The 15,194-nt window shown below is 39.1% G+C and overlaps 1 protein-coding gene across 1 annotated transcript in view; it reads left to right on the forward strand.

Moving 5' to 3' along the window:
• LOC126299529 (probable cytochrome P450 CYP44) overlaps positions 1 to 15,194 on the forward strand; it is a 233,793-nt gene that overhangs the window by 186,089 nt on the left and 32,510 nt on the right. The window contains exon 8 of the mRNA XM_049991511.1: positions 645 to 723. Within this exon, the coding sequence (XP_049847468.1) occupies positions 645 to 723 (79 nt within the window). The remainder of the gene's footprint in view (positions 1 to 644; positions 724 to 15,194) is intronic.

Here is a 15,194-nt window from a genome sequence, read left to right on the forward strand (position 1 = left end):
TGCTTACTGTACATGGTGCTGTGCTTGCCATTTGTAGTGCTGCTATTGTCGGCACTATTTCGCATCCCCGAGTCACGTGATACTACCTCACTTGCCTGGTATTCTTCCACTGGATGGCCAGAGTGCCCTGTTAGGACAGACCAGGCAATATCAGTGACTGTGCTAGCAAAATTATATGGATTGTACCTTGTAGGAAACTGTTACTGTAGTTATTCAGAAGACTAATAAAGTTCCTTTGCTACTTGACTACCTGGGTACAGCCATACATTAGTAGCACGCATCACACAAGTAGGTCAAATCAGTTAACAGCATATTGGTGCACTACAGTTGGCATGCCATTGTTCATCCTTCACAGTTTTACCAGTATATGTTGCGTCATTGACTATGTGCAATGACTGCAGTGTGCCAGCTACCCTGATACTAAATCAGTGATGCCTGCAGATGCAGTGTCTCCCATAGTTCCTGGAATAGTGAACTCTTAAACTTGAAGCAATTACCTCTATCACCAAGCATTTTTCTCATAAATATTGCATTGTTTTTTTGTTTTTTTTTACTTTGTACTGTTTTGTATGTTATTATAACAAGTACTTGCTAGTGTTGCTTGTTAATACTAATTTATGCTTGTCTTTTGGAATTATTTCTAGATTTTATCCAATTGGAACTGAGGTATCAAGAATAATTCAGAAGGATCTCATTCTGTCTGGTTATCATGTCCCAAAAGGTGTAAGTAGATATCAGTTACAAATTATATGGCTGAAATTTGTCTATACCCAATTGCTTCAATTATCTTAAATTTTCTTTTATCAGCAGATGATTGATTGAGATAACATAAACAACTCTTAAATAAACTTTCAATTGGTTACATTAATAGGCTTTTTCCTTATTTTTCTCAGAAATATTTAAAAGAACACCATCAACTCTTTGTTTTGTCTGTTCGGCATTTGTATCAAGCCATTGGGTTATAGTGTGTTTTTTCCCCCTTCTACTTTCTTTACTGTGTTGACTCATACTTTATCTCTATTGTTCAAATTTAAAACTTTAATTTTTAATGAATTTAAAGTTTTTATTATTGAAGTACAGTGTCCTCAATAACATGACTAAATTATTTTTAGTATTTTTGGTGTGCTGCATTCAGTACCATATGGATTTGGTGCCGTTTCTTTGCTGTGTGTAATATTCCCGTTTTTTGCCAGATGTGTCATTGAACTAATGTTAACAAGGAATCTGTTTTTTCCCTTGGGCCTCATTTGCTACATTTTGGTCTGTATTTCCACTCTTCATTGTTATTATCCCTTTTATGAGTCAGTCACAACTCATTGTTAATTCAGTTTTAGTAAATATTTCTCATACTGCCATCATTAAGCAGACATCTTTATACACTTTTTTATTTGTACTTTTTTAGGAATGTTTCCCATCTGTTTTCACCTAGCAAATATATCTCTTCAAGAGATACATATCAAGTTACTTGATACTGTATTGTTCCTTCTTTAGATAGTGCTATCTCTTCCTTGTTCATCTAGTTTGTTGTTAGTCACCAGATATTCTGTCATTGAGGTGTAACTCCTATTTGTCCAAGTATACTTATGTATTTGTAAGTTTTAATTTATTGAATGTTACAGAGTTTATAAGTATGTTTCCCTTCTTCTTACATGTTATTTCTCTGTCAGGTACAAGGAAATTTGGTGTAATGGTATTGCCTACCCTTTCATTTAAATCACCTATTAGTGTGGCTTTATTGTCCTGATTACACTCGCTGAGCACATTTTGCAGATCAGCATAGTGGTTTTTTGAGAAAACACACTTACTTACAGTCTAGTAAGACAAGTAAGTTGTATTTACCAAACATTTTTAACATTTATATATGTGCCACATTAAGAGAATGAGAAGATAAATTTTAAAAACAATTTTAATTGGACAGGAACATTATGCTCAGCTCAATCAGTTTGTCAGTGATGTAGTTTTATTTTATGATAATAAAACCAATATTCAGTTAACTATTCACATCCGAAGAAAAGCATGCAGAGAATAAAACATGAATATTTCTTCCAACAAAAGATGAGTAATGACAATTGTGTGACCAGAGCCAAGACATCAGAGATTGTAGTTAATAGTGATATTATAGTATATTATAAATATTAGATTATTTCACTTACCTGGGATGGAAACTTATGGCTAGAGCCAAGGCATAGAAAAGAAGAATAAATAAATCCAGTTTCATGTATGAAAAATTACCAAAAATTTGGGAGACAAAGCACAGAAAAGATCCATCAATGAAATTCTGCCCCCACTCTCCCTTAGTGAAGAGAATGTTGTATCTTTATTGACAAGTATAATACAAGCACAAGAAATGAGATTTTTCAGAAGACTAGAAGACTTTGTGATGATGGACAGGATTAGAAATGAACCAGTTAGAGAAAAATCACAAATATATAGCTCCAAAAGAGGAAAAAGGCCATAATTGTTTGAAATGGTATCACAGCAGGCTTTGTTGCCTAATACTGAAAGCAAAAGTGAAGAAGTGTTTGTATGTAAACATGGAAACTTTATTTAGCATACTTTGTGATTTGCAATCTGTTGCTTTTATATATATTCTTAAAATATCTCCTCTGAAGACTATTTTGTAAGGTGCTAGGCCTCACATGCTTCCCACTCACATTATACTGTACTGTTAAACAAACAACAGTTTACAAGTATAAATCAAAAATAGTGAGGTCTGTCATTAAATCTGAATTTGGTATTAAAGTGTATGACTCTGAAGTTTCTAAAATTAAACTCGAATATGACACCATTTGAGATCCTATACAGTTATCACAGAGCTTCAATACATTTTTCAATGAATGATATGAAGCCTGATGTCAATGTAGCAGATTACCAGGAAAAGTAAATCCCTTTGGGATTGGTCAAAAATTTGAGTGTCCCACAAAATGGACTTGGAAAATATTACACTGCTGGTCATTAAAATTGCAACACAATGTAGTTGTCATGAAACAAATGTCTAATTGACACCAATTTTGCTACAGACACAAATGACTAGCTTTCCAGCACAACTGCACAGAGTAGGTGGAAGTAATTATATCTACATTTTCTATACAGGGTGACTCACATAAAACTTGCACTGCAAAAAATATTGCAGAAATGGAAAGTGCTTTTGATGTGCATTTTTCACATAATGGATTAGTAGGCAGGGGCTCAGATTGTTAGCCAATAAACACGTAGTAATAATACTTAAAAAGTGTATTTTTTGTGTGAACACACACTTTTGAATGAAACAATACCTATTGACATTAACAAACTTAAAGTAGGGTAAATTAGAATTCAGTGGTGTTTGTTGAAAGGATTCTAGTGTGAGTCATTTACAAAATATAATATTTTGAAAATCTCCCGCACCGACACTTACCTTCACAGGTTGTGTTCTGAAGGACCAGTGGCAGCGGCAATACACACTTCCTGTCTAGTATGGAATGACTACTGCCCATGTGCTAGCATTTCAGCAGAAATGTCCAAGCAGGGTGCAGTAATATGTCATTGAATTTCTCAGGTGTAGTTGGTATGTCCTTGTAAACAGTGTCTTCCAGCTTTTCCCACAGAAAACGTTTACAGGCATCAAATCCAGGGAATGGGCTGGCCAACGTACAGGTCCTCTGCATCCAATCCAATTTGAAAACAATTCTTGAAGACATGCTGAAGTACTTCCTTCACTACAGGCTGTACATCCATCATGTTGGTGCTACTGGTTCCTCTTGGTTATCAGAGGAACATCTTCTACCATCCATGTAAGATGATCTCTTAGGAGGTTGTGATACTTGTGCACATTCACCGTTCTGTCTATGAAAAATGAGCCTATGAGCTGATGGTTCACTATCCCACACAACACATTTACACTTCATTCTACCTAACAATGCTAATGGTGCATGTTTCAGGTGTTTACTTGTCCATTACTGGCAAATGTGGCTTCATCACTGAACAAGATACATGAAACATCTGGAGTATCCTTTCTTAATGTCCACGTACAGAAGTTAACACAATTCTCATAATCATTTCCATGCATCTCTTGATGGATAGAGATATGATAGGAATGGAACCTACGTCAATGCAAAATGTGTAGGACTCTTGCCTGACTAATACCACTTCTTTGTGTGATTACATGGTAGCTAATGTGTGGATCAACTGCAACAGCGGCAAGAATATTTATTTACCCCTATTATGTTGTCACTTGATTCCTCCTGTTACATTGTCTAGATGTTAAACTACCACCTTCACATAACTAGTTGAAGAAGTTGATAAATAACTGCCGAGCTGGTTGACATTTATTGGGCTATGTTGTCGCATACACTGTAGGAGTCCAAACTGCATTCTTCCTACACTTTCCATACACAATGAGCATGTTGTCTCTTTTTGAAAATCCCATCATCCACTCATGAATTACTGCTTGGACTGTCACACACTAACTGACTAGCAAGTCGCAGTGAACTCGAGGAACACACAAGCACACTGTAAGCAAACATAACAGCACTGTACCTAGTAACTACACAGGTTGAAAACAAGTATTGGTGTGGAAAGTTTTCAAAATACAATATCTCATAAAAGACCTGCACTATAATCCCACAACAGACACCACTGACATTCTAATTTTCGCTAGTTTTAGTTTGTTAATGTCAGTAGGCATTGTTCCATTTAAAAGGAGTATTTTTGCATAAATATTGACTTTTTAAGTATTATTACAATCTGTTTATTGGATAAAAATACATGCCCCTGAGTTTCAATCCATTCTGCGAAAACCGCACATGAATAGCACTTTCCATCTGTGCAGTATTTGCGGTGCGAGTTTTAGGTGATTCTCCTGTATAAAGAAAGATTACACAGTGGAATTTTCATTCAGAAATGACATTTGAATATTGATTGTTTGTAAGAATATTAAGTTATACCTTGTGTACATAGGAGAAACATCTGCAGGCATATATCAGAATTTGACAGTGGGAGGATCACAGCTCATCAAGACTTCATTTAATAGTTCAACAGCCAGAGCCCAAGAGGACAGAAATAGTTGACCCTGCCTTGCAGGACTGTATGGGAATGTCGCATACTTTGAATTGGGAAATGGGCTCATTTGCAGTGAGACAAGTATCAACAGAGATAGTGCGATGACACGTGGAGCATCACAGATTGTCAGCACCATGACCAGTGGTCTTATGTTGAGGTAGCAATCTGATCTAATCCATCTATATATTCACTCAGTGACCATACTGGCACAAAAATGGAGAATAACATAGAGAAGGCCAAATTACTATATCCTGCTTTCCAAAATTATTTCACTGTGCAAGATCGTGTTCCAGTTCCTCCTCTCAATCATTACACAAGCATCAAACTGACAGTTATTGACATAAATGAAATAGAAACTGAACTAAACTTGCTCAACAGAGGGAAGATGACTGGACCTGATGAGGTACCTATATGATTCGGCACATGGTTTGCAAAATAGCTTGTTGCTCTTCTAGCATCATTCTATTGTAGGTCACTGGAAGAACAAAATGTTTCAAACAATTGAAAAATGTGAATGTCACTCTCATTTTCAAGGAAAATTGTTGAATAGATGAAAATACTACTGATGTCAGTCTGTAGGAGAGTTTTGGAACATGTTTTATGTTTATGTAGTATTGTACTAGAGATAGAGACTGAACATCTCCTGCCCAGGGATCAACATAGATTCTGAAAACAATAATCTTGCAAAATTTAGTGCACTCTGTTCATCCAGTACATGCTGGTGCCCAGGTTGATGCCTTGTTCCTTGACTTCCAAAAGGCATTTGGACGGTTCCATACTGTTGCGTAAAGCATAAGGCACAAGCATAAAGGATGTCAGACCAGCTTTGTGGCTGGATTGAAGTGTTCCTAGCAAATAGAGCACAGCATGTCTTTCTCACTGCAGAAAAAAGACATAACAATAGCTTAGAGCGTACTCCAAGGGGATGTTATAGAACCATTACAGTTCACAATATATAAAAATGACAAACAACTCTGTGCTCCAGGCATTCCCAGTTGTGGCAATATGTCTTGCAAAAAGAAAAGCACATGCAGCTGTCTGATAATCTTTAATGAAACGCAACTGGTTTTGTGGCCTATAGCCACATCCTCAAGTGAATATCTGAACAGAAAACACATGAATGACTATCCATTTGGCCCAGTGGACCCCATGTCATAACATTACAGCCACAAAACCCTAATATTTACAATAGTTAAACATTCAATACTTTTAAGTCGTTAAAGACGTCAATGTAGGAATGATGGGAACCCAATCTCCACTGGTAAAACAACATAACTCCCAAATGCAGATAGTCAGCTGGAAAAGGGGCCAAATGGTGTGTGCTGTATCCTTCATAAAAGTGAGGTAGAACCTACAACCAATAACAATAAAAAATACAGAGCAGAGGGAGCCTGGACAATAGCCCACACCAAAGTGGCAGTTTGAATACTTACAGATTATCCATCACATCCTAGTGGCAGTTTCCAAGAAAAGCAACAACACAAAAGCCATACCGAACATGCAGCAAATCATTGGTACCCACAGCATAGCACTTGGGTCACTGAGACTGCCTCTGCAAGGTGGGATGAGCAGTAGATTAACCACATCCCGTATACTTATACACAACTAGGAAAGGTGGGGCTCACCCATTACATCCAAGCAATAAACAATAACAACCACAGCATAAAACATTACATTTCACAAAATAAAGAATACACAGTCTCAGACACAAAAGCACAGCCTAGAAAAAATTATGCTCCATAATATTATCATCAATGTGGTCCAGGGTGTCATTACCGGCAATTTAAGAACCTATAGTGGCTGACCAGCAGTTGAGATTAGTGATGCACTTAAACTTCTGGATACGATCCTTAGTTATAATTATCTTAAATTTGGTGATTATACGCACTTTGGGAAGCAAGGTCTGACTATGGGACATCCTTTGCTGCACTGCCTAGCAAATATTAGTAGACTACATTAGAGCATGACATCATGACTTTATTACAGGTGCATCGTGTTAATACTGAAATGGGGCGAAGGAATGTTCATGATATATTATTTTTGTCTAAAGGTATGAAGGAAAACTACTTTGATTTCATTAGGGAATTAAATAGTTTGCATGTAAATGTCCACTTCACCATACAACATAGTCAGGGAAGGTGATTACCTTATTTGGATTTGAATATTTACCTTCAGGGGTCCAGTGTGGAATTTTATATTTTCATAAAATCATCCACTACTTATTTGGTACTCCATCTGAGCTCAAACCATCCTCTTGCATGTAAGATGATGGCTTTCCTATCTATCCCCAAGTCCAAGGAGGCCGTTGATAGAGTATGAAATTGTCCTTCATTTACTCCATGTTAATGGATACAGCAAGAACTTGATAAATAGCATTAAAAAGGGTGTGTTATGGAAAAAAAATCAGGGCTTGGTATGTGGCAGAGGTGTGATGATTACATTACAGAGGACAGAGGAACAGAAAAAAAAGAGTACAGTGGTTACCACAGAGTTTTGTATTTTGATAGGATCTCTGAAAAAGTGAGAAAACTGCTCGGTGCAAAAGATACAAGACCAGCCTTTTTCATTCTTGGGAAGATGAGTGAAAGAGTTAGGCATAGAGAAGAGACCCGACCATCTGTTAAAAATACTATGACACAGGTGTACTATATCTGTTGGATGATTGTCGTACATGATATGTGAGGCAGGCTGGTCATGGTTTTGATTTTAGGGTTAGGGAACATTACGACAAATATGACACCATGGAAGGGTAGTGAAAAAGATCGTCTCCTGGTTTCGTTATTATGTGAGCGTTTTGTATGCAACATATGCTCGAAAAGGGTAGCAAGAGGCATTCTGTGAATGGAATGTATGTGTTGGTATCATCATAAGTGCATCAAAATTAATCTGAAATTCATAAATGATGGAGACCAGTGGCAATGCCATACATGTGTCGAACGTTTACCAGAAAACAATTTAAAATACTCCATCACCCTTCAAGAAAAGGAAATTACCACATTAAAAGAAGAACTAGCTGCAATACACTCTGAACACAAGGATCTCTAGAACAAACTCACAATACTGAAGGAGAAACTGTCTGCCGAGTACATAACAGTGAGCTATCTTGTGGTTCTGTTGGCGTTGCAGGAAGAGGGAAACGATGCTTTAAGGGAAGAACTGGCTGTGGCATGCTCGGAACATGAAGAAATAAAGAAGAAAATGGCTACAGTGGATAGTGATCAACAAAATACTACTGTATTGTGTTTGTGTGACCGGAAATATCGGAAATAACAAGCTTGTTAGGCCTATTGGAAATGAGGAATGTGATTTTAGTGCTACAGTTAAACACTCCAGTAATGATATAGGCCTATGTAGCAACAGCAGCTCAAAAGGTAAAGGGAAATCAGGTCTAAAATCAGGTAAGACAATCATACGTCAGAATACGACGCAAACACAACTTTCAAACTCATGTTTACCCACCAGTGATACCCAAAACAAATTGGAAATGGCTATGAAATTCTGTGAAAAACAAAAAAACGAGTGAACAAAAGTTTAAGGCAATCATCTTGGGTGACTGCCAAGCCCGCAGTATATCGAAATTTCTAAATGAAGGTGATCACATTCAAAGTTTTGGTTACGTCTATCCCCAAGCAAATGCAAGGGTTGTCCTAAAAAATGTTGATCAAAACTCTCCAAAAACTTGCACCTCTGACATTGTTGTAATTGCAGCAGGAACAAACGACGTCACCTGCAACAAAAGCCAGAATCTACTAAAAACACTAAGAAACAAACTACCGTACGTTTCATCAAAGAAAGTGTTCCTAGTTGATGTACCATTTAGACACAACCTTCCAAACAGGTCACGTGTAAACAGAGACATAACAAACACAAACTCACAAATCTATAAACTCTGTTCAAAATTCGCAAATGTCACCGTAATTGAAGAAAGGGCAAAGTAGTCCTATAATACCTATTAGATTGAAGGAACAAAACATAACTGTAAAAAACCTTCACCCAAAGACAAAACCAGTGTAAACCATACAGGTTACGCCAACGAGGGTAGGATGTTAAACCCAGAAATTTTTTTTATGGCCAAGCCCCCTACCTCCACAGAGGCGACAAAAAAGAGCCGTCAGTGTCCACAGACATACAGCTTTGCCATATACCACCAAAATGTACAGTCAATAACAAACAAGCTTGCAAAAATCGAACTCGTATTCACAACAGACCTACAATATGTAAATGTCATTTGCATTACAGATCATTGGCTGAAACCAGACCAAATTAGTTGAGCTAGTATACCTGGTTACACATTAGCTTCCCACTACTTCAGGAAAAGGCTGCTGCCATATTTATAAGAAATTCCGTAAACTACAGACATTTTGACCAGTTTGACCACTTAAATAAAGAAAACGATTTTGAGGCAGCTGAAATCGAAATTCTAGAAGCAAATACACTCCTGGAAATGGAAAAAAGAACACATTGACACCGGTGTGTCAGACCCACCATACTTGCTCCGGACACTGCGAGAGGGCTGTACAAGCAATGATCACACGCACGGCACAGTGGACACACCAGGAACCGCGGTGTTGGCCGTCGAATGGCGCTAGCTGCGCAGCATTTGTGCACCGCCACCATCAGTGTCAGCCAGTTTGCCGTGGCATACGGAGCTCCATCGCAGTCTTTAACACTGGTAGCATGCCACGACAGCATGGACGTGAACCGTATGTGCAGTTGACGGACATTGAGCGAGGGCGTATAGTGGGCATGAGGGAGGCCGGGTGGACGTACCGCCGAATTGCTCAACACGTGGGGCGTGAGGTCTCCACAGTACATCGATGTTGTCGCCAGTGGTTGGCGGAAGGTGCACGTGCCCGTCGACCTGGGACCAGTCCGCAGCGATGCACGGATGCATGCCAAGACCGTAGGATCCTACGCAGTGCCGTAGGGGACCGCACCGCTACTTCCCAGCAAATTAGGGACACTGTTGCTCCTGGGGTATCGGCGAGGACCATTCGCAACCGTCTCCATGAAGCTGGGCTACGGTCCCGCACACTGTTAGGCCATCTTCCGCTCATGCCCCAACATCGTACAGCCCGCCTCCAGTGGTGTCGCGACAGGCGTGAATGGAGGGACGAATGGAGACGTGTCGTCTTCAGCGATGAGAGTCGCTTCTGCCTTGGTGCCAATGATGGTCGTATGCGTGTTTGGCACCGTGCAGGTGAGCGCCACAATCAGGACTGCATACGACTGAGGCACACAGGGCCAACACCCGGCATCATGGTGTGGGGAGCGATCTCCTACACTGGCCGTACACCTCTGGTGATCGTCGAGGGGACACTGAATAGTGCACGGTACATCCAAACCGTCATCGAAGCCATCGTTCTACCATTCCTAGACCGGCAAGGGAACTTGCTGTTCCAACAGGACAATGCACGTCTGCATGTATCCCGTGCCACCCAACGTGCTCTAGAAGGTGTAAGTCAACTACCCTGGCCAGCAAGAGCTCCGGATCTGTTCCCCATTGAGCATGTTTGGGACTGGATGAAGCGTCGTCCCACGCGGTCTGCACGTCCAGCATGAACGCTGGTCCAACTGAGGCGCCAGGTGGAAATGGCATGGCAAGCCGTTCCACAGGACTACATCCAGCATCTCTACGATCGTCTCCATGGGAGAATAGCAGCCTGCATTGCTGCAAAAGGTGGATATACACTGTACTAGTGCCGACATTGTGCATGCTCTGTTGCCTGTGCCTATGTGCCTGTGGTTCTGTCAGTGTGATCATGTGATGTATCTGACACCAGGAATGTGTCAATAAAGTTTCCCCTTCCTGGGACAATGAATTCACGGTGTTCTTATTTCAATTTCCAGGAGTGTATAATCATAACATGTATCTATCATTCTTCAACAGGCAATGCATGTGTCTTCCTAAAAAACCTTGAAATACTCCTAAACAAACTTCACCAAAACAAAAAGGTACTAATTTTATGTGGTGATTCCAATGTTGATTTCCAGTCTACAGGGTGTGTGACAGGATCGCTATTGAATCTCATTAACTCATTCAGTCTGAATCCCACAGTAACATTCCCAACAGGTGCAAAAAACAACACGAAAACCACACTTGACCAGATATTTGTAAACTGTCCCTACCACAGAGTCGAACCTCTGGACACAGGCTATAGTGACCACTGTGGCCAAGCCGTATACCTTCCAAATGTTCTCCACTTAGACTGCAACAACAAATACACAACTAAAGTAAGAAACTACAGCAAAGAAAACATCAAAATCTTCAATGATTCCTTAGCTGCAGAAACATGGAACAAAGTATATGAAGCAGACGATACAGACAACAAAATGGAATTATTTCTAAACATATAGATATATCACTTAAATATTGCCTTTCCTCTTAAACTCAAACGCACCATATCAAAAGAACCCAATAAGAAGCCATGAATAACAACTGGTATAAAGATTTCCTGCAGAAGGAAGAGAGATCTGTTGAAGTATTTAAAAAATAACAACACCATCCCCACCCCATCTCAAGAAAGATACATCAAGCAATATGTCAAAATCCTTAAAGTCATAGTGCTGGCAAAGCAAACAGCAAATGACAACTATGTGGCAACATCCTCAAACAAAACCAAGGCAGTGTGGAGCATTATAAGGAATGAAACAAATCAAAAGCCACATAAACATGAAAACACTATCCTGATCCACAACAACACCAGAGTTACTAATCCACAAGAAATTGCAAATATCTTCAACAATTACTATGAAAATATTGTTAAAAATCTGTTACAAAGCTTCAACAAACCCACGCCCAACAGACAAAACAAAATAACAACTCCTTTAGAGTCTATATTCTTCTGGGAAAGCCGGCCGCGATGGTCTCGCGGTTCTAGGGGTGCAGTCCGGAACCGTGCGACTGCTACGGTCACAGGTTCGAATCCTGCCTTGGGCATGGATGTGTGTGATGTCCTTAGGTTAGTTTGGTTTAAGTAGTTCTAAGTTCTAGGGGACTGATGACCACAGCAGTTAAGTCCCATAGTGCTCAGAGCCATTTGAACCATTTGAACCATCTTCTGGGAAACAACTCCTGAAGAAATTGTACTAAGTGCAAAGTACCTCAAGAATAAATTCTCATCTGGAATAGATGACATCCCAGATTTTATCATCAAAAACTCCATAAACAAAATAGCTCTCCCACACTCAAATGTGTACAACTCATCGTTGATGGCAGGTACATTTCCAAAATGCATGAAAGTGGCTAAAGTCATCCCAGTCTATAAGAAAGGTGAAAAACTCAATGCAGAAAATTATAGACCCATATCGCTGTTACCTGTGTTTAGTAAACTTTGAGAGACTAGTTCACCAAAGACTAATAAATTTTCTTGATAAGAACCAGATACTATCTGATGCCCAGCACGGTTTCAGAAAAAACAAATCCACGACAACTGCCATATATGAGTATTTACACTGCACCCTAGATGCTCTAGACAAAAAACAAAAAGCAGTTGGGCTCTTCCTAAATCTGTCCAAGGCATTTGATGTCATAGACCACAAGATTCTTCTCAACAAACTGGAGTCATATGGCTTCAGAGGCACCCCACTAAACTGATTCAGCTCATACCTGACAAATAGGAAACAAAAAATTTCAGTAAAACATAACAACCAAGGACATATCGAAACATACTACTCTGACTATTGCAATATTACACAAGGTGTGTCCCACGGCTGAATACTTTGACCAGTGCTCTTCCTTGTGTACATAACAACCTGCCGTCGAACATCAATGCCAGCACCAGTACACTCTTCACAGATGATACCAGTATCCTCATAACAAGCAAAAATGTGAACATGAACTCCAAGAGGCCATAAATGGAAATACAGATGAACTTAGTGATTGGTTTGAGAAAAAAAAGCTCATAGTTAACACAAAGAAAACCACTTACCTAAACTTCCACCTAAGATCAAATAAAATTATGCCTGATATGAAATTACACAGTTCCCAAAAATCTCCAAATACAAAACAAGATTTCTAGGCCTATGGACTCAGGATAATCTAAAATGGCAAACACACATTAATAAAACTAATAGTAAGCTAAACCAAGCTATGCCCCACAAATCCTTGCATACTGCACAAGCCCGGAAACTGTTCACACAGCCTACTATGCACAATTCCATAGTGTAATGCAGTATGGTATTATATTCTGTGGAGACTCTACACATAGCCCAAACATCCTCCTTACTCAAAATAGAGCTATAAGAATAATGAACAAGGCAAAGCTGCAGACCTCTCTTCCAAATGTTGCTCATCGTACCCCTTGGCACCCTGTATCTACTAGAACTATGCAAATTTGTAAAAAGTAGTATTACAAAATTTAATAAAAATGTAAATGTCTATGACTATGGTACTAGACAGAAAATGGAACTCCATGTTAAAGAGATGCGCACCTCTGCCTTTAAAAATTCTCCCTTCAACAAAGGCATTAAAATATACAATAGCCTGCCATCAGAATAAAAAAAAATCAAGTCCCTGACTGTATTTAATAGAAAATTAAAATCATTCCTGCTTGATCATTGTTTCTACAGTGCAAGTGAATTTCTGCTCCACATGGGTGGAAAGAAACATGAAACAAATTGCATAAAAGAATTTCGTAAAGAGTAAAACATTAATGCAAGTATGTGCAAAAATCTTTCATCTCTATCATTTGCTACTAAGCAAGTTAAGTGCAGAAAGAATATCCAACCAGGTACTGTTGTGTGTATGTGTTAGAGGAATATAGCACTAAAATACAAATGTGTAACTGAGTATGTAATTTGCATGGCCAAAAATTTGTGTGTCCATAACTTCTCAGAAAATATGTATGTAAGCTCATGTTTGTGTAAACTTTTGGCATGTTACTTCATGCCAGCACATTATCACAATGTCCAACATCAAATGTATGTTTGTGCATCACCATGTGCATGTCATGTACATTATTGATTCAGGGGACAATAAATAAACAAATTTGACCAATTCTGGGTCCTCATTGATTATTCATTTACATTAGCAAGACCATTCAGAAAGTGGCTTGTCCAGTAACTTGAACATTTTGCACAAGGAGGGAAATGGACAGGCCCTCATTGTGTTAGAAGAGAGGGAAATAATATGCAGCATCACACACTTAATAGCCAGATTGAGGTGCAACATCACAGATATCTTGTCTAATTTTTATCATCTGCAAGAGCTTGATTCCATTAGCTCTGTGCTCCACCTGTGTTTCTCTTCTGTTTCACCCATTGTATGCATATTTGTATCTTGTTCGTGATGTCATCGCACCTACAGTGATAAAAGGGAGGGGGCGGGGAGTGAGGTGTATATTTTTCTGGGCTTCCTTCTTTGCTCTTGCAACTGAGATCATGTATGCTTTATTATGCAATATGTAACGTTTTATACTGATGTGGCTAATGTTTATTGCTTGGTTGTAATAGAGGGCACCAACTTTTCCTCATTGCATATATGTGTGCATGATGTCATTAATCTGCTGCTCATCCCACCTTGCAGAGGTGCTCTCAGTAATTCAAGCACTAGTGCTCTAAGTACCAGTGGTCAGTGTGGCTGGTATACCGTTGCTGTTCACAGAGCCTGTCACTGTTTGTAAGTATGTGAACTGTTCGTTTGGTACAGGCTATTTTCCAGAGTCCCTCTATTCCATATTTATTATTATTATTATTATTATTATTATTATTATTATTATTATTGTTGTTGTTGGTTCCTACCCCACTTTTACGGAAGATTAAGTATACACACCATGTGTTTCCTTTTCTAATTGACTATCTGCATTTGGGGATTATGCCGATTCACTTGTGAAGGTTGGGTCCCCCTTGTTTCCTACATCAGTGTGTCTAATGACATAAAGTGTAATTAGTATGTTTAGTAATTGTCATTATTAGGGTTATGTGAGTGTAATGTTATGACATGGGTCCGCTGGAGCAAATGGATAGTCATTCACAACTTCTGTAGTCCACCCATGAAGGAGGTAATCTACAAGACCCTCATTTTACTTGTATAGTCTGTCTGTAAACTGGAGAGTGATCACTGCTTGTGGTTTGGAAAATGAACATTTCCAGAAGAAGACTGCAGCTGCCACGCAGGATGACAAAGAATCAATTTCTCCTCTAGCAACATAGTG

Source organism: Schistocerca gregaria, chromosome X (genome assembly GCF_023897955.1).
Source record: "Schistocerca gregaria isolate iqSchGreg1 chromosome X, iqSchGreg1.2, whole genome shotgun sequence".
In the NCBI taxonomy this organism is placed as follows: domain Eukaryota; kingdom Metazoa; phylum Arthropoda; class Insecta; order Orthoptera; family Acrididae; genus Schistocerca; species Schistocerca gregaria.